General features: G+C 47.5%; 1 protein-coding gene and 1 long non-coding RNA gene across 5 annotated transcripts in view; one reads left to right on the top strand and one right to left on the bottom strand.

Annotated features, from left to right (window-relative positions):
* LOC140532295 (uncharacterized) overlaps positions 1 to 15,532 on the top strand; it is a 43,471-nt gene extending 27,939 nt beyond the window's left edge. Inside the window, exon 3 of the long non-coding RNA XR_011976454.1 lies at positions 15,380 to 15,532. This is a non-coding gene — a long non-coding RNA (uncharacterized lncRNA). The remainder of the gene's footprint in view (positions 1 to 15,379) is intronic.
* MST1R (macrophage stimulating 1 receptor) overlaps positions 12,474 to 19,885 on the bottom strand; it is a 34,671-nt gene continuing 27,259 nt past the window's right edge. For 2 of the 4 annotated variants that reach the window (XM_072650695.1, XM_072650697.1), the window contains exons 14-21: positions 17,960 to 18,061; positions 17,675 to 17,872; positions 17,167 to 17,247; positions 16,754 to 16,935; positions 16,166 to 16,275; positions 15,482 to 15,647; positions 14,291 to 14,427; positions 12,474 to 13,619 (exon numbers count right to left, since the gene is read on the bottom strand). In XM_072650695.1, coding sequence (XP_072506796.1) covers positions 13,289 to 13,619; positions 14,291 to 14,427; positions 15,482 to 15,647; positions 16,166 to 16,275; positions 16,754 to 16,935; positions 17,167 to 17,247; positions 17,675 to 17,872; positions 17,960 to 18,061 — 1,307 coding nt within the window. In that variant the 3' untranslated portion in view covers positions 12,474 to 13,288. Of the gene's footprint in view, positions 13,620 to 14,290; positions 14,428 to 15,481; positions 15,648 to 16,165; positions 16,276 to 16,753; positions 16,936 to 17,166; positions 17,276 to 17,674; positions 17,873 to 17,959; positions 18,062 to 19,885 lie in introns of all 4 variants that reach the window. The other 2 variants (XR_011976453.1, XM_072650696.1) reach the window with 2 other exon arrangements.

Raw genomic sequence — 19,885 nt, 5'->3', positions numbered from 1 at the left:
GCAGAATAACTCAGACTTGAGTCTAGGTTCTCCAGTCCAGCTTGATTTCCACTACACTGACCTTCCTTATAAGACATGGTGTCTTCAGTCATGGAACCCCTTGCTAGTAGGGAAACAAAAGGCGTACATATCTGCAATGTGCAAAAAGTGAGTTCATTGGAGAGGGGCAAAGTGCTCTCTTAGCACTGTGTGAACATGCCTTCCCCACATGGGGTCCTTTATGCAGCTTCCCCGAACCCTCAGTTTCATCAAAGCAATGCTGCCCATGTTGCTGGTACATCTTCTTTCATGCCCAGCAAGGACTGACTCCTGAGAAAATAGAGATGGTGAATACCAGGCCCTGGGGGAAGATTTTGACCAGCTGAGTGGGGAGGATGGTTTAAGCTTCCCCTGGGAAGTGTCATTTAAATTGGATGACATCCATTGTTCTACTCCTGTGATCCTTGGCCTTCCTTCCATGAGAAGGTTCTCCGCTTTGATGAGGGTAGGAATTATGGAATTGGGGAAGTCCTGGGGGTAGAAGAGAACCAGGGAAACAAGGCTAGAGATGGAGGTCATTGCTCCTTATTTAAACCAGAACCTAGTGAAGAAAACCCCACCCCAGAGGCAAAGCCAACACATGGTAGGCTTCACTACCTGCTTCATCCAGGGTACTCTGAGAGTTTAGATGGAAACTAAACTAGTTTGCCTGGTAATAAAAAGATGGAATTTTGTAGGAGAGGATTCTGGGACTTAATCCCGGAATCCAGAGTGTTTGTAGCTATGCCTATCCCAAGGGTGGGCCTCATACTTGGGGCCTGAGAGCTGTGCTTCAGGTTAATTTAGGAATCTCCTCCCTGGTCATTGTTCTCTTTCACTCACCCCCAGGAGGAAAGAAAGAGTCTAGTCAGTGCCTCCCCTCCCTTAGCACCTGACTCCAGTGAACACTATTTCTTTGGTAAGTAGGGTGTGAATCATCTGAGCCTCCCCAGAGCTGGCTGTCAGTGCTTCTCCCTCTCCAGACCCTGGCCTCCCACCACTCCTTCCCCACATGATATCCTTTTGGCAGCCTCCTTGAACCTTCAGTTTCATCAGAGCAATCATGCCCATGTTGCTGGTGCCTCCTGAGAAAATAGAGATGCTGAATACCAGGCCCTGTCCTCAAGGAGCTTCTAGTCTGGGGAAGAGCTACTGATGAGTCATAGAGACAGTGATTCATGTCCTCCAGGGCCTTCCAGTCTGGAATGGCAGACAGGAGCTGGGGGAGGTGGGTGTGGAGTACTGAGAATAGAATGGTGGCTACCCAGGGCTTGATTAAATACCTAGCTATTCCATGTCCTCATTACTCCCTGCCTGGACTGTTGTAATTACCTCACCAGTCTGTTCCCAGTCTTTCTCCTTCTAATTCCTTATATATACACAGTCCTGATCCATTCATCTATCCATCCATGATTTTTGCTTACTGAAAAAAACTATCCATGACTCCCCATTACTGAAATCAATCTCGTATTCAGGGCCCTTCAAGAGCTGGCCCCAAACTATCTTTCCACCATTCTCCAACCTGAACTTTTTGCTCCAGACAGACTATCCTCCTTATATACAAACATCTCAATCTTCTCCTATCTCTGAACTTTTAGTAGCTCTATTTGTCCCATCTAGAATGCCTTCCCATTCTCTTGTGCTTATCTAATCTATCTTTCAATTCAATTTAACAAGCATTTACAAAGTGCCTACTACATGTCAGGCACTGTTCTGGGCTCTGGGAATACAAGACAAAAATGAAAGCGGTCTCTGCCGTAAGGCAGAGGAAAAAGCATGTATGAAAATAAATGTACAAGATCAATACAAAATATATGGAAAAAACAGCAACCCACCAAGTCAGGGGTGGTGATGGGAAGCGCTAACAGTTGAGGGAATAAGGAAAGGATTAATATAGAAGGTGATATCTGAGCTGACAGACTTTGAATGAAATTAGGAATTCCAAGAGGCAGAGCTGAGGATGGATATCATCCTGGGCTTGGGAGAAAGCTTGTACAAAGGAATGGAAATGGGAGATTGAGGGCTGTGTACAAGGAAAAGCAAGTAAGGCAGTGGGGCTAGAGTACAGAGCGTATGCTAGAGGGAGTAATACAAAATAAGTTTGGAAATATAGGGTTTCATTTTGGTAGAAAAGAGCACTGAATTGGGAGTCAGGAGACCTGAGTTGAACTACAGTTTGGACTACAGATCATATCTGGAGAACTGTACCTACTTTTGGGCTCCATATTTTATTTTGATTTAAAAATTTTTTATTTTTCTGGGTTGATTTTTTTACATCACTTTTATTTCCCAATATAGCCCTCCCTTGCACAGAAAGTCATCCTTAGAAGGAAAAATAAAGGCGTTAGAGGGGAAAAAACCCGCACAATTCAGCAAAACTAACCCCCTCATCTACTTTTCTCAACTGAGTGACAAATCCCCATACGCCCCTTCCCATGTGGGGTTCATTGGGAAAGCCATTAACTAACTGATCTAAGGCCTCACTTTTCCTCATCTGTAGAATAAAGAGAATAGATGAATTCCTAGGCCCCTTTCAGCTCTGAATCCTAAAATCTTAAACTCCAATATATCCAAGGCCCTCCGTAATCAGCCTTATCTCACATTAGTTGCTTCATGTTCCCATTATCAGTTAATAGGCCTATTCATTTGTCCTCTCCCACTTCCACATTTCTGCACAAGCTCTCCACATCGGGAGCTGTCTACTTCTTTTCTTGGTGAAACCCTCGTCCTTTAGGCTCAGGCGCCATCTCCTCCATGAAGCCTTCCCGGATAAGCCTGCTTCAAACTGCTAGCTTCTTCCTCAAATTTCTTAGAGCACTTTGGTTAGAGCTGTTGCATCCTGTATCTATCTGGACGTTTCAAGCTTCTTGAGGGCAGGGATTGCTTTTTGGTTTTTGTTACACGTATTTGTTTTTGGATATACGTAGCCTCTCACAGGTGCCAATCTAAGATCCTTTTTTGGAGGGACTGGGAAGGGCATAACCAGATTTTTTTAGAATAGTTTAGTACATTTTTAATTTATTTATCATTTATTATTCATTTGTTAGTTATTATTTAGTATATTTTAGCATATTTTATTTATTTGGTGTATTTTTAGTATTTTTGCACACTTTAGTATATTTTATTGATGCCTTGTTTTCCCAGCTTATTCATTTTCAGAGATCCCCACCCTACTCTGAAATGAACCATCTCTTGCAATATGGCGGGGAGGGGGAAGAAGCAAAACCAGCTGACACACTGACTGTATGACAACATTCTGCATCCATAGTCACTCAATTCCACCCAAAGGAGACACAGCATAGGAGTCTGTACACAGTAGATACTTAGTAAATGTTATTGACCCTTTAGGCCCTTCATTTTCAGTCTCCTCTAGCAGAGGCACCTTCTTTGGATATACAGGTTGTTCTGAGAAGGTTACATGGGACGTGGGGATTTCTGGTCCCAAAGCATCATCTTTTTCCTTCTCACAAGCACTGGGCAAGGACCTTGCTTGAAGATGGTCCCCAGAGGCTTTCTGAAGCCCATCCCTGCTTTCCTCGACTACATCCCTGTGATCCCCTCTTTCTCAAAAGGTACCCTTGCGTTGGGATTGTAGTGAGTAGGACCAGAGCCTCTGGCTAAGCTGTGGGAAGCTCTCTCCTCATCTGGTGACTACTTTTCCCTGGACACCCCCAACTTTCAGAGTCATAGAATTGAGAGTTGCACAAAATCTTGGACATCATCTGGTTCAAGCAGAGAAAGAGATTAACTTGAGTTAAAATAGGTAATAAGTAGCTGGGATTTGTATTTCCTTTCCCTGAAATCCAGTGCTCTCTCCACAACATCATGTTTTCCGATCCTGCCATTACCCTCAACCTCCAGTCAAAGTGAGTCTCCTCAAAGGAATGACGTAGTCACAGAATGTCAGTGCTGGGAGATACTTTAGAGCTGGGAGGGACTTCAGAAAATAGAACATAGAAAACAGAATGTTGGAGCTGAAAGGGATTTTAAAAGAGAAGACATATTGTTAGTGTAGTGAGGGACTTTAAAACTCAGAATGTTAGAGCTGAGAGGGACCTTAGAGACCATGGCATCCCACACCTCCACTTTGCAGATGAAAAGACTGTCCCAGCCCCCATTTCAGCCTTCCAAGAAAGAGTTAAGGGAATGTCCTAATCTGTTTGTGTGCTACTGCACATCAGCTTTTATTTACTCAGAAATAACAACGATGTTTTCTGGAATGCCTGCCTTCCCTAATGTTCCCTGCAGAGCCATTCCTCGTTGGCAGAGCTGCAAATTGAGTTGCGGTACAGGGCAGCTACCCAAGCAGGGGAGGGTATGGGACTGGGAGATGGAGTGCTCGGGTTCATGTTTGTGTTCTGTATTATTCTAAACCACAGTGGGTGCTGCATCAAAGGTCTTTGGGCTCCAAACCATTCTTTTCTTCCTGCCCACGTCTCTTGCAAGGAGGTTGGCCCAAGATGGGTAGCATCCTGACATTTGATGGAGGTGCCACACACAGCTGACCAGGAAGCAGAGGATGCCTGTAGAGGTTTCCTGTCCTTATTGTCCCTCTGCCCTCATGCTTTCCCAACCATTTTCTCAGTCCATCCTGACAGTGACTCTGCTAGGTTGGAAAGATAGGCATTAGGATCGTGATAGGCAGGCAGTAGTGAACAGTGAACATATAGTGAACAGTGCTTTGGACTTGGAATCAAGAAGACCTGGGTTCAAATCCCACCTCAGACACTTACTAGTTATGTGACCCTGGGTTACTATTCTCTTAAGCCTCGGTTTCCTTGCGTAAAATGAGGAAGTTGGATTTACTGGCTTCTACGGCCCCTTCTAAGGTACTTCAGGGGGCTAGGAGGGACCCTGAAGGGCAGAGTTCTGGATGTGGGATCGTAAAAGCTTTACTTGATCATGAGCCCCAAAATTCACTAGCTGTGTGTGACCTTGGACAAATATGAGCCTCAGCTTCCACACCTGGAAAATGGAGATAAGAGTTCTTGCTCAAGCTGCCTCCCTGCTGTGAGAACGGCATTTGTGGACCTTAAAACACTATAGAAGCGAGAACTATCATTAGTAATCCTAGCCTCTCCTGGCCCTAGGGGAGCTCACAGTACCTCAGAGGCCTGTTCATAGCTTTTGCTGCTTCTAGCACGATGACACATAAAAACAGGAAGTTTCTGAACCATCTCCAAGCCCAAGGTGACAGCCCTGGGCCTCCTGGGATTCAGAGGGAGCCTCTTGCTGGATGGTCCTCAGTTTTTCTAGTTCCCTTCCTGATCCATCTCTGGGGTGTTCAGCTGATTCCCCAGCTAAGGTATCTCTGCAAAAAAGTTCCTTCTCTTTCCTGGGGAGATGCTCCAGACCCAAGGCAGGACCAGCATTGCAGCCAAATAGCTTCTGATGGCGCCTGACAGGCGCTGGCCTCTGGAGAGGAGGAAGGAGGCCAATCAGCATCAGGTGTGGGAGCCCTGCGGAGTCAGGTCCCAGGAGCCCCCCCTCAGTGACGTGCAGCAAACCCCCACCCTTTTGGAGGGCCTAATTGGGTCCCTTCCCCTGGGGGGAGCTGCCAGGACTGCAGGGACCAGCATGGCCCAGAAAAGGGATCCAAATGCACCTTCTTGAGCAGAGGGATTTATTCATGGTGCTTCCTTCAGTCCCCCATCCCCCTCACCATGCTCCCCTCTTCCCTCACTGGCTCTCCAAGTCTTCCTGGAACCCTCATCACACCCCTGAGCCTACTGTTGGTTCACTTGAACCCTGTGCTTCTCTAAACCCCGTCTCCTCCCCTAACTTTTGATCTCCCCTTGCCTTCATTGAGTCCCCTTTCCCTCATGGAAAGCCCATCCCTCTTACTGATCTCTTTGCACTGAGCTCTCTGAATTCCCTTGCTGAGTGACCGTACTCCTCACTAATTCCCCATCGCCTCCCGCTCAGCCCACCAACCCCTCTCTGACCAAAAACTCTTCCTTTGAGTCCTTAACCCCCTACTGAGTCACTATCCTCATCACTAAAGCCCCATGTGGCTCCCTGTGCCCACTATCCCCTCACTAACCCAAGCCTCACCCTCCTCTTATCCACAGTCAGCACAATGCCAAATTAATATTCCTAAGTTAGAGGTCCAATCATGTCATTCCTTGTTCAAAACTCTCACAGTTTTTTCATGTTGTCTCAAGGATAAAATGAAGACTGACTCCTCTGGTATTTAAAACCACAATCTGGCTCAAACCTACCTTTCCAGACTTATTAACATTACTCTCCTTCTTGCACTCTGGCCAAACCGAACTGCTTGCCATTACAGGTATGAACCATTCTATCTCCTGTCTCCATGTCTTTGCCTAGGCGGTCCCCCATGCCTAGAATGCCTCTCATGATTCTCTCTTTCTTCACAGTTTAAGGCAGGAGCCATCTTTTCTAGGTAAGATCTTTAGTTCCTCTAAGCTTTTACTGTAGACTACCCCTCCTCATTATTTTGTATTTACTTATGTGTATAGGTGTTGCTTCCCCTCTAGGATACAAGCTTTTTGAGGGCCAGGATTCCTCTGGTTTTTATCTTTCAGTCAATTAATGAATCATCATTTTTGAAATGCCCTACTATGTTCCAGGCATTATACTCACAGGTTGTATTTATCTTGTTTTCCAAGAGGACCATGACATCAGGAAGAGGATCACATGACTTGCAGTTGATTTTGATTTGAGTGAGGGAGGGCTGTGCAAGGTCACCAGCCTCACTTTCTCCTCCTGAGCCATCTGGGTCCAGTGACTTGATATTCATCAGGACGACTGGAGACAGCCCAGGATGTAATGGGACATCCTGGTCCTTTTAGGCTAAGGCTTTTTCAGACATTCACTTAAAGTGAGGTAGTACCCATTCAGGGAATAGGCCTCTACCTCTTTAAAAAGTGAATTAAGGGTTGGCCCCTTTAATTCAAAACAAAACAAAACAAAAAAATCAAGCTGGGAGGGGAAGACCCTCAAGGTTGCTGTTTCAAAGAGAAACAATTACCATTGACATTCACTCTAAATTGACTCAAAGCCAGGAGAGCCCAAAATATAGCCATTAAGTGGAGCTAGGCCAGGGACCTATTGTGGTCGAATATATGAGCTTCAGAGTGAACTGAGAGGAAGGAAAGAAGGAAGGGAGGGAGGGAAGAAAGGAAAGAAGGAAGGAGGGAAGGAAGGAAGGAAGGACAAGTTCACTCAAAGTGAGAACTTGAAAAGATCTTAGCTTAAGAGGGCAAGGGTCTCCCATTGCATCCTGGGCCATCTCCAGTCATCCTGATGAATATCTGGTCACTGGATCTCCTCCTCACCCCACAGCTTGCCTGAAAGCTTACTGAGCCCTGGAGTCTATCCAGTTTCCTAGAAAGAGGAGACTGATTTAGGGGAGACTATGAGCCAGCCTCAGTGAAAAATGCATAGGCAGTTCAGGTGTAAGGGTGAGTGTGTGTGCGCATGCATGTGCATGTGCATGTGTCCTGGAATCCCTCTAGGCATCCTGCTGCCATAACTATTCAATGACAGCTGAAAGGAGAGGCAAAGGGCTTCCTCTTGTCTCACTGGACCAGCCAACTTAAGAACCTGATGCCAACCTCTTTCTCTGAATACCCCTGCCAGACATACCCTCCCCTATCTCCTCTCCCCTCTCTCCCCAGTTTTTGAGTTTAAACCAAAGGACATACCTGGGGAAACACGACAGGAAAGGGGAAAGATCCTTGAAGAGACTAACCTTTAAGCTTATCCCAGTTAGACAGAGGCAACTGTTCCAAACTGAAGGCAACCCTTCCTTTGTCTTCCTTAGACTGTAAACTCACAGAGGGAGGGCAAGGCCGAGGTCTGCTCCTCCTCTGTCTCTCCTAGACTCTATCCTGCTGAATGCAGGGCCTGGGTTTGCTCCTCCTCTATTTCTGTTTTTAACTTTGACCCCCTGAACTTGATTTAGTGCCTCTGGCCTAGATAGGGCTCATCTGCCAGAGATGGGGCTGTATGAGGCAGATGGAAGCTTAGGGAGAGGACAGGGACCCTTTGATCGGATACTCAGGGAATAGGAGTGCAATCCAAATGAAGGCGTCTACTGACAGCTGCTAGAGAAACAGACAACTCAAATCCAACACATCCAAAATGTAACTATTTCCCTCCATTTTGGGTCTTTTTGTTGAGTTAGAATCTGAAAGCCAGGCTGGGTGCATGACATTTCTCCCTTGCTCTCTCTTCACACACTCCTTCCAAATATCCTTCCCTGGGTCTTAGTAATACTCCCAATTCCCTCTCCTCCAAAGAGAAAACTATCTGTGAGAGCAGGGCCTGGAAGTCAGGAATCCCAGACTTAGTTAGAAGAAACCTCAAAGACCATCTAACCTATACTTGAACAGGAAGGCCCTTAATAGTATCCTAACAGTGGTCATCCACCCTCCAATGGAAGCCAACTCCCACTGGTTTTGAGGCAGCTTTCTTAGGTTAAACAAAACACACCCAATCTCTCTCCCCATGGAAGCTTGGAAGACAAAGATCATGCCTCCAACTCAGTTTTCCCTCCTTCAGACTAAACAACCTTCAACTGATCCTTGTACAATATGCCGTTCTCCAGTCCTCTCACAACATCCTGTTCTCTCTTCTCTGGAGAGACTCTGGTTTGTAGAAATCCTTCCTAAAACAGTCCATTATTGAAGCCCCAACCTCCCGACCTGAGTTCTAACTCACAGTGTGACCCTGGACAAGTCTTTTACCTACTCTCTTTTCCTAGAAAATGGGGTCAGCCTTGCCTGCGCACAACTCTGATAGAAAAATGGACTGGGGAGAAAAGGCTTAAAGCCCTTTATCATTACAATTATACTTTTCCTGCAGGCTCCACCCAGAAGTATAATGGAGAAGAAATCCAGGCAGGATCCCTGATGATTTCACCCTCCCTCCCAAAAGGTCTGAAGCCCAATTTGGGCAAATCACAAGATCCTGGTCCTTTATTTCTTTGGTTATGAGATAAAATGATTGAGTAAGGAAGGGTACATATAAAAGGGAAGGAAGAGGAAGCCTTTGGACTGAGCCAAAAGCCCTGCAGAGAGATGGTTGAAGTCAATGACCGTTGATCAGGTTATACAAATTCTGTTCATCCTGCTCCTACCCCAGCTGCTAAAAACAGGTGTTTCTCTGTCCAGAGTCTTGTGGGAATTTCTTCTCTGAAAGATAATAATTCCTCAATAATCTTGGAATCATATGGTTTAGAGTCAAAGCGAACTTACAGATGACCTAGTCTAACTTTCATTTTATAGATCTGATACCAGGAGCCCAGAGAGGAGATGGGACTAACCTGAGAATATGGTGCTCATGAGGGGCAGAACCAGCACTGGCTCTAAGTGAGACCCATGCCCTTCCCACATGTTTGAGTACCATCTTGCCAACTAGAAGGACCTATCTCTTCTGGGTATCTCTCCCTGCCCAGCACAGTGCAGAGCACAGAACCAGGCATACAAAGAAGTTCTGGAAAATCTTAATGAGGAATTAACAGCCTGATATCAAGGGCAGCATCAAAGTTAGATCTAGGTCAGAGCTAAGCTCAAATTTATAGTTTAAGAGGAAACTGCATTGTCAGAAGGATAGCCATTAAAAATGATAGCTGGAGGGCTTGGAGAGAGATGGAGACCAGGCCTCATTCTCTTTTCATTGTTCTCACCCAGGGTGGAGAAGCAGCAGCTCCCCATGGCCTAGAGCAGCAGGTGACCTTCAGCCTTTGTAGAGTCATGCATCAATGGCCCCATGGCCTCCTTTCCCAACCAACTTATGTACCTATGCTCCTGAACTGTGCTCCTGAGTACACGTAGCTAGTGAAAAGTTACTTTGAAGATTATTAATAATAATAATTGATAATTTGTTTGTTAGGTACAATTTTTTGTGACCCCATTTGGGGTTTTCTTGGCAAAGATGCTGGAGTGGCTTGCCACTTGCATCTCCAGCTCATTTTACAGATGAGGAAACTGAGACAAACAAGGATAAGTGACTTGCCCATGTCACCCAGCTAGCAGGTGTCAGAGGCCAGATTTGAACTCAGGAAGATGAGTCTTCCTGAATCCAGGCCTTGTATTCTATCCACTAGCTACCTTTGATTATTTATATGCGGATTTAAAGGTTTTAAAATTGCTTCCCAGGGATTACCTCTAAGTAGCTAATTGGTGCAATGGATGAAACATTGGGCCAGGAGAGAGGAAATCCAGCCTCAGACATTTACTAGCTGGGGAACCAGACAAAGCTTGAGTCAGAGTCCCAGTACTGGAGCCCAAGCTTGGGTCCCAAACACCCCAGCCTATGATCCTGTGTCTCAGTCTGCCTCCTTCCTTCTATCTCTGGAGGATCCAGGAATGAAAAAAAGAATTCTCTTTCGGCAAGGATCGGGAAAGGCAGATGGTCTAAGCCAAAGTCCCTCATGATCAAAAGTGGGCAAGAAGCCATTTGGCTCCTGGAGCCAGGATGGAGGGTGTGGTGCAGTGGAGTCTCCAGGGATACAAAAAGAGGCAAAAAAAGGCCAAGCAGTCCCTGCTCCCAATGAGCCAGCTGCTCCTGGTCTAATGGAGGGAACAACACGCAAGCAAATATATACAAACAAGATTGTGACAGGATAAGTTGGGGATAGCTTCAGAGTGAAGACACTGACATTAAGGAGGACTGGGAAAGGATTATTGGTACAGAAGATAAGACTTGAAGAAAGCCAAGGGTGGCAGGAAGCAGAGATGAGGAGCGAGAGAGTTTCAGGCCTGGGGAGCAGCCAGAGAAAATATTCACACTCCAGGGAAGGAGTGTTGAATTCAAGGAACAGTGACAGAGGCCAGTGTCACTGTTTGGCCACTGGAGAGGAGTTAGGTGAAAGAAGACTGGAAAGGTGGGAAGGGGCCAGGTTAGGAAGAGCTTGGCAAGATGGAGGATTTTATAGTTGATCTTGGAAGTAATAGGAGCTACTGGAGTTTATTAAGTAGGGGAGTAACCTAGTTAGATCTGTGGTTGGATTGAGGAAGATCACTTGGACAGCTGCCTCCGACTTTCTCCCTCTTTGATTCATCAGCCTCACCAGCTGTTAAGCCAGGTGGAGACCCGAATCTCTGTCAGTGAAGAGTTTGTTCACTGCTGAGAGCAGTCTAGTTCTTGACTCTGGTTACAGACTAAACCCTGATCCTACCAACTGTTTCTCAAAATGGTAGTGATCTCAGGGGGTGTCGATGGTTCAATGAACTTCATTCCTCCTGCTGGAGTTCAGACCCGATGCCCTATTGACAAGGAATCTGGGGGTCTTCCTAAAGCCCGTGACTGGGTAATGACCCCTGATCAACTAGGATAATAGAATTGGAATTTTCCAGCTGAGAAGGACCTTAGAGATCAACTAGCCCAATGTTTTCATTTTATAGATGGGGAAACTGAGGTTGCCCTGAGACGGGAAGGGACTAACCTGAAGTTTTCTTTCTCCTGAGTTTCTTACTTACTGCCAATCAAAGCAGGTGAACATGGAGGAAACCCAAAGTCCAGAAAGTCGACAAAGTATGGGGTATGGAGATGGGAGGAAGACACAGCTGGTCCTAGGACATGGCCTTTGCCCAGACAGCCTCTGAAAAACAGCCAGGGACTCCAGCCCAGCAGGAGATGTTTTATAAGTAAATAGTGAACTTTCTGAAATAGGTCTGGTCTGGCAATGGAATGAGCAGATTGAAGGAAAGAAGAGGAGAGCTCCATGCTTTTTACATTTTCCAGTTTCAGCCTTCTCTGCCTCACCAGCCAGCCTGAGAACCTCCCTCCCCCATTCCCCCAGCAGCCCCTTCTGGGGAAAGCAGCCATTCATGGGCCCCCAGTCCCCGACTGGCCTGCTGTGCTGATGGCCTTGAGGCTGGTATAAATAGAAGTCTAAATAGAAGTCTGAATGCCTTGGTTACAAAGGATGGCTCACCCTCACCCTCCTCCTTCCTTTCCCAGGCCCCCCTCCCAGCAGATTCTCAGTCTCCCATCCTCCCCCAACTCAGCTGAGCCTCTGTGTGGACAGAACTGGGGGATGGCATCTAGGCTGGGGAGCCGCAGGCTGACTCTCAGCTTTAGCCCAGGGAGGAGGGCCAATAGTCAGCCTAAGTCAGCCCTTATGGGCCCAAGATCCAGAATCCCAAAATGTCAGAATGGGAGGGGCACGTCTGAGGTGGAAGTGGTAACTTAAAAAATTCTCTAATCCACGTCCTGAGTTCCCAGAGGAGGAAAATGAGATTCAGAGGAGGAGTTTGTTCAAGGCCACACAGGTGGCAGAGCCAAAGACTTCTGACCCCCCGGCCTCCTCCCAAGCTCCCATCCCTTCCTGTTGCCCACATCCCTCTCGATGGGGGGAAGGCAGCTTCTGACCTGCTTCATTCCAAGACGCAGCCAAGTGAATAGGAGGATGCAGTTGATGCAAAGAAAGACAAAAAAGCCAAACAAACCAACAAGGAAGAAACTAAAACTGGCCACCGCTCTTAAGGAGCTCATAATTTAATGACGCAGACAAACATATACAAACAAGATGGAGACAGGATAAATCGGGGATGGTCTCATTGCGAGAACACTCAGATTAAGGAGGACTGGGGAAGGATTACTCTTACAGAAGGTGGGACTCAGAACACTCTGTATTTTCAGAGGAAGGCCAAGGGAGGGCACTGCTTAATTTCAAATGAATAAAATTATAATGGTGGAAATTCAGGCCGCAGCAAGAGTTATTTGAGGACCCTCAAGCATCCTTTAGGGCCAGCCCTTCTCCAGACTGGCCAGACATATATAGGGGTCTCAAAAGAAATGAGGTGGTGGTTACAACCAAGGGACCACTTTCCGCTTCCCATTCATGCCCCCTCCTCCCATCAGAGACAGGAAGGGAGATATGGGGCCTGTGCTGTACCCCTAGGCCTCTGTCTGTGTTGGAGCTGGTTTTTCACCTCATTTTGCACCTCATTTTTCACACTGTTTGAAAAGGGTCACATCCCCATGCTTTCCTCAGAGGGAAGGAGGGGGTGGATGGCCTTCCCTGTCCCTCAACAACCAGGAGCCAGGTCAGGGCCACGAGGTCCTTGAAATGTTTTGTTTGAATTTCACCCTGAGCACCAAGAGCCAGGAAGCCCTGCGTCAGAGAGCCAGCCACTGGCCAGGCCAGGCACTCTGTCTGTGGGCCCTGCTCTCCCTTCACTCAGTTTCCCTGAGCTGCCCACTCTAGGTTCCCAAGCACCCAGATCCAGGCTGTCCCCTCTCTGTGGGGAGGTCCTTGTCCTGACACAGATGGCATCATTCACAACAGCGGTTGTCATGAAGAGCTCTCCAGTGTGTGAAAAGTGAGGGAAGGTGCCGAGAGTGGCCGGGGACCCCCGCTTTGCTTGTGGGCCTCCTTTGCCTCAGCCTTCTTCCCTGAGTCCTCAGGCTTCTCCTCTTCCTCCTCACTCTGGTCCAGTTCATCTTCAGAGCTAGGGCAGGGGGGCAGTACAGGGCCACATTCCAGGTTCACATAGCCACTGTGTAGGTTGACATAGTGCTCCCCCCGTAGGGAGGCTGAGATACACTCCACCTCTCTCACCAGCACCCCAAAGGTTGGCCGCTTTGTGGGGACAGGATCCCAGCATTGGAGCATCACTTGATACCTGACAGGGACAGATACCCTCAGAGGAGGAAGGACAATGGCCCACACAATGGTCATATACCCCGATCAAAGCCCTATACCTCATCTTGACAACTCCCAGAGCCCAGGCTCCAACTCAAGTAAGACTTACTGAACACCTTGGTGGGGTTCTTATGGATCAACCAGTCCCACCCCCTTCATTTTACAAAGGGGAAAACAGAGGCTACAAGATGGGGAAAGACTCACTCAAGGTCATATTAAGTTAGTGTAGAGCCAGGTCGAAATTCCAAGTGTCTCCTCTCCCAGGCTAGGGGTCTATCTTCCCATTCTATCACATGAAGCCTCATTTTGAATCCTGATTCTATCAATCATTCTGTATGACCTTGAGCAAGGACTTCTTCTCAGCCTCATTTCCTCCTCCATAAAATGAGGTGACTAAGGTGGTCCCTACAGACCCTTCTGGTTCTGATATATAACTCTCTGACACAAAGAAGAGCCTTAGATTCATCTTGAGGGAATCTCAAGATGAGGGCATCAAAAGGGACTTTTTCTAGTCCAACCCTCTCATTTTACAAAGGAGACTGAAACCTAGAGACCGGAGTATCCTGACTCCCAGTCTGATAGCATCAGCCCCCTCCCCTCTTCCCTTGAGTGAACTGTGCCCCACAACCCTAGTACCCTCCTGGTACTCACAGGGCATCAGGGCAGTACTCAGGCTGGGGTAGACGTCGGCCCTGTGCCAGGAAATGCGCAATGTCAAAGGGATCGATGTTGGGATACGGGGATGCCCCTCGAGTCAGCAGCTCCCAAAGTAAGACCCCAAAGGACCACTGAGGATGAAGAGAGCAGAGTATTAGGAGAGTCACTGGATAGTCACTTCAGCTCTTCTCTGACGCTGTAGGCTGAGAAAGGCCCTCCCCATTCCCCACAGGATCCCCCTGGTCCCCCAGGCTTAGGGCAGGCCTTATAACCTTTACACGACCTTTCCATTTCTTCCTCTCTTTCACCTGGATCCTCAGATTCCATCCCCCAAATCCTACTGAAACCTGTGCTTTTGCTCCTCTACCCAGACCCCTTACAGTGAAACACCCCCTACCTGACAGAGCAGAAACCAAGGCCTAGGAGTGATAGCCGTATCAGGGACTTTGTGGGTTCTAGAATCAATCCCTGATTATATGTGCCCATGGGGGAGGAAGAAGGGAGGAGGTGAATCACCTTGAGAACTGTCTGTGGCTACTGTATAATATTCATATTCGCAACAATAATGACTCATTCTAGAGCACTGTGGTGTTTGCCAAGCACCGAATGACCAAGTATTATTACCCTGACTCTGTCACTGATTAACTGTGTGACCTTGAACATAAATGTACTTAGCTCAGCTTCAGCTATAAAATCAGGGTACTCACTTGTACCTCCCATCTGGAGCTCACAAGGCTGCTGGAAAGAAAGCACTCTTAAGGACGCAAAGGCAGCGTCTGCTGAGGCTACAGACGTGACCATCACCATTTTTAGCTTAGCCACTATCTGGTGATAGTCGGTGCCAAAATAAAGCAAAGGAATTCAAGCTAGAAAGTACCTCAGAGATCACCTAGTCATTTCATAAAAGAGATGATGAAGTCCAGAGGGGTCTAGTAATTTGACCAAGATCACACTGCCGGTAATTAGTAGAGAGAAATGAGTCTCAGCGGTATGTTTCCTTGTTTGAGGTAGATGAATCTGGGCAGACCACAGATGGAGAGCCGAAAGGGTTAGCCTAACTATTCTAAATCCTTCCTTTTACAGGTGAAGAAGTTGAGGAAGGAAGGGAAAGGGCTGCTTGCTCAAAGTCAAACAGGTAGGATTTGGACCAGGCTGAGAGGAGGCACAGTTTACCCTGCTTCTTACCACATCTGATTTGGTAGTGAACTTGTATGTCTGCAAACTCTCCAGGGCCATCCATTTGACTGGTAGCCGGGCATGACGATGCTTCCTGACACTGTAGTACTCCTTGTCTAGGATGTCCCGGGCGAGGCCAAAGTCAGCCACCTTTACTGTAAACGTCTCATCCAGCCTGGCGAGATAAAGGACAGGGGCCTCTAGTGTTTTAGTGTAGGGATGGTGCTGCCCTTTCTCCCTCCTCCATCATGGCTTTCTTGGGTCAGCCCTTGAAATGGAACCACAGAGCTTGAGACATAACTTAATTCAACTCCTCCATTTTACAGTTAGAAGAATTGAGATTCAGAGAAGAGATGTGACTTGACCAAGGTCACACAGTGAATATATAGAAGAGCCAGTTCTGCTAATTTCAAGCCAAAGCTTCGATCCCCTATATCAGCAAATCTTCCTGGATATTAAAAGGGACCTTGTTTAGTCCCACCATGCTCCTGGTTCTGTATATGGGAGTCAAAGAGGAGATTTTGCTAGATCTCACATTAAGTTATAGGGATGGGGGTTGGTGTCCTTAGAATCCAGCAGCCTTTCCTTGGCACCTCATTAAGACTCCCTGACTCAAGTCCTGCCTGGATTCTCCCTGTCTCAGCTTGGTTGTCCCTTTCCCTCTCTTGGTACTTCCCCAACCTGGCTCCTCACATGCAATTCCGAGCTGCAAGGTCCCTGTGAACAAATTTCTTCTCAGCCAGGTAGGCCATGCCTCGGGCCACCTGCAACCCGAAGCCAATGAGATCCTTCACTGTGGGGTTCTGAAAAGACATCGCAGCAGTCATTGGGTAGAAGGGTGTACTGTTAGGTACAGGTTCTCCTAGGAATACTCAGAGAGAATTGCCCTTTGCGCTGCCTCCTAGAGATGGCCTGGCAAGTAGGATGACTGTATGGGGAAATTTAGGGAGAAAAAGACCCTTGAAGGGCTGGGCGTGGGGAGGTTGGGTGGGGGAGGACCCAAAAGGCCTGTGGCATGGGTTGGAGACCTTGAGCAAATAGGGAAGGCTGTGGGTCCTGTATCAGGTCAGAAAGGGGCCTTAGGGCAGAGCTGTAAGTTTTTTCCTAGGGCCTTGGAAGAAGAGAATGTGGGCTCTGGCTGGGGGACCATGCCCCTCGTGGCCTCCAGTAGATGGAAACTGAAGCCTATAACCTTAGAGGTCACAGCATCTAGGTCTGACTGGGAGGAACTAAAGAAATCATTTTAGAAGGAAGGCTGATGGTGGTCTACATGTCACTTACCCTTTTGGGGGAACGGATGAAGTGTCGAAGGTCCCCATGTTTCATGTAGGGCAGCACTACTAGGGGGAGCCCCTCGGGGGGCAGCAGGATGCCAATGAGGGACAAGACATGAGGGTGACAGAAGCTACGCATGAGCAGGCCCTCCCTCAGGAACTCTTCTACTTCCTCTATCTCTGTGATACCTGCAGAAAACTCAAGCTCTCAGTCCGGCTGGGGCCCTGGTCAGGGAGGTTCTCCCCTAAGGGAGGTTGGAGAGAACCAGGCCCCCACAAAACACACATTCACTAAACATCTGCTAGGCATCTTGGGGGAATCACAATTCTGCTCTATTCCCTCACAGACCCAAACACCACCCAATTGGACACACACACACACTCACACACTCACACACCACACACACTGAGCATACTCACGATTCAGTGATTTAATGGCACAGTGAATTCGATCCTGGGAAGTGCTCATATATTCCCCATGGTAGACGATTCCAAAGTGGCCTGGGGATGGAGAAGAGAAGGACTCCCACTGAGGATGGGATAGACAAAGAGAAAGAGAAAGGCTTCTCAAAGATGTCAGGGATAATATCCCTGATGCACCCAGTACCAGAATAGATCTGGCTTTTGCCCCATCCCATTCCCCTAGGCCCTGAGGCCCAATCCTATCCCCCCTGCCCTAAGTTCACCTGCCACACTCACCCAAAGAATCCAAAATTCCCATTCCCCCAATCTTGAGCCCTTAAACTGCCTTCCACCCACAAGATGGGCTTTGCCAGCCCTCACCGCTGCTGTTGACTTGGTCACCATTCTTAAGGAGATCCTGGGGGAAAGTGGTGAACCTTATCCTACCCCATCCCATCCCATCCCATTCTCTTGTTTCAGTCCCCTATCCCTACCCTGACCAGACCCTATCCTTGCCAGTCCATACCTTTGCCAATGACTTGGTCATTATGTGTGATGATTTGCTCAGGAGGGATGAGGACATCTTTTACTTCAGCCAGGAGCTCTGAACTCAGTTCCCCTACACAGACAGACTTTACCCTAAGGAGGGGAACCCCAGAAGCACTGCTGTTGCCTGTGGATGATGCACCCTGAATATGGTCAGGTCTTACTGTGGGGCTGAGGGCTGCAGAGAAGAAAAGGGGAAGGGAAATAATGAGGGGCTGAGGGAGCAGGCCCCCTCCCAAGCCATCCCTTGTTAGCACTTCCTTACCAAGGCTGCTCCTGTAATCAGAGCCTGATTGGAGGAGGGGAAGGGAGATAGCTCGATGATTCCTGTCCCGAGACCCCGATGGGTCTATGTGTAGAGAGATTTCTGTGAGAGCAACAACCTCACTCAGGGCTGTACTAACCACAATGCATCCCTACCCCCAACCAGGGGTGCAGGGCTTTCCACCCAAGAGGGGTCCCTGGGAGGCAGGAGACTTAGATCTTAGTCCTGGCTAAATCAGAGACTCCATGTACAACTTTAAGCAAGTCATGTCTCTCTGGGCCTCAGTCTACCCATCTGCAAAAAACCAGATTACCCACCTTCCCTGCCAGTGAGGGGAAGGGGCAGTCTTTTAAAGATGAACTGAAGGCTGCATTGATTGGGGTATTTTTTTTCTCCAATAGATAAGCACAAAATGATAACGAGGGCTGTTCTTTTTTCTCTTTCTCTAAAGAGGGGAAGAGGAAGGAACTACTTAGTTGTTCATCAGGAACATATGAGTCAAATCCCAAGAACTCATAAGCAATCAGGAGGCAGTGTGACAATGGTGGAGCCAAAAGATGGGGTTCAAACCCTAGCTCTGTTAATTAGCACCTGCGCTTCTTTAGGCCTCAGTTCCTTCCTCTGTAAAGGAAAGCTGAACTTAGATGATCTCCTATATCCTCTCTCTTTATTGGCCAACAGGGAGCCGAGGCCACTGGAGGTTGAGCTGTATCATCTTCAAAGGGCCCTAGCCATTCTCTGGGGAGATTTTATAGACCAGCAAACTACCTAAGTCCACTTTTTATGGGTGGCTCGACTACTCTGCTATTTTGTGTTTTCCTGGGACACTAAAAAGATTTTATAGCCAGAATCTAATCCCTTGCCAGTAAACGCAGGCCATATTGTTCCTCTTCTGGCTGAGGCCATAGCTAGACAATAGGCCTGTCTCTGTCAGATGGTCACTCAATCAAGTGACTCACGAGTCATTAGTGTCTCTACCTTTCCCATCCTCAGAGGCTCCAAAGTACAGATCCCAGCAGTTGGCTCTCCCCTACACATCCAGGTGTATGGAATAAAGCCTTTGGCACCTTTCCTGGTGGCACTGCAGACATGCATTAGAAAAGTCACATGCTGGGTGCTCTGATGCCTCAGTGGCCATAGTAGATTTAGCAGGGTACAATTAAAATGCTCAGGTTAAGGAACCCCTGAGGGCTGGATGCCATAACATAATTCTAGATTTCTTCATTTCTTCCAGGCTAAGGATATCTTTAAGTAACATAATCTCAGAATCTCAAGCCTGATGGAAATATATTATGGCAGAGAAGGCACACAATGAGATAGATTTTCCCCATCCCACTTTGGCCACAATGGAAGCCACACTGGCAGTTGGTTGGGTAGCTATGTCTGAATCCACCAAAGGATCAGCCCATCACTGCTAGGACACATCTACCATTGAAATGAACTGTGCTGAATGTTGTCTTGGGCTCCTTCCAGCGATGAGCAACCAGTTCTGGCTTCACAAGCCTATGCTTACTTATATTCTCCAGGTAAGTAGCTCACATCCTAGTCACACTTTCCTTCCAATGTTCCACATACACAGGCTTCATACTCCTTGTATATTTCTACTACCTTTTGGAGTCCACAGAACCATTTTGTGCCAGATTCAGAGATCCTCTTGGCTTGGAGTGTCCAAAATCACCAAGGGGGACTTTCATAGCCATGCACTGGCAGACTTAGATAGGGTTAATTGTCTTCTATCACAGATTTTAGCTAGAAGGGGCCTTGGAGGCCTTCTGGTACAATTCCATGAGTTGAGGAAATTGAGGCCAAGGGAGGCGAAGTGATTTTTCCAGTGTCATACAACATCTTATGTAGGATCACTTATCATTTGATGTGTAACCTCATGGTAGAGTTCCAACAGCTAGCACTTCTATAACGAGCATGTAC

Source organism: Notamacropus eugenii, chromosome 1 (assembly GCF_028372415.1).
Source record: "Notamacropus eugenii isolate mMacEug1 chromosome 1, mMacEug1.pri_v2, whole genome shotgun sequence".
Taxonomy (NCBI): Eukaryota; Metazoa; Chordata; class Mammalia; order Diprotodontia; family Macropodidae; genus Notamacropus; species Notamacropus eugenii.
The sequence above is the reverse complement of the archived record's forward strand: the minus strand, read 5'-3'. Positions and strand labels throughout refer to the sequence as shown.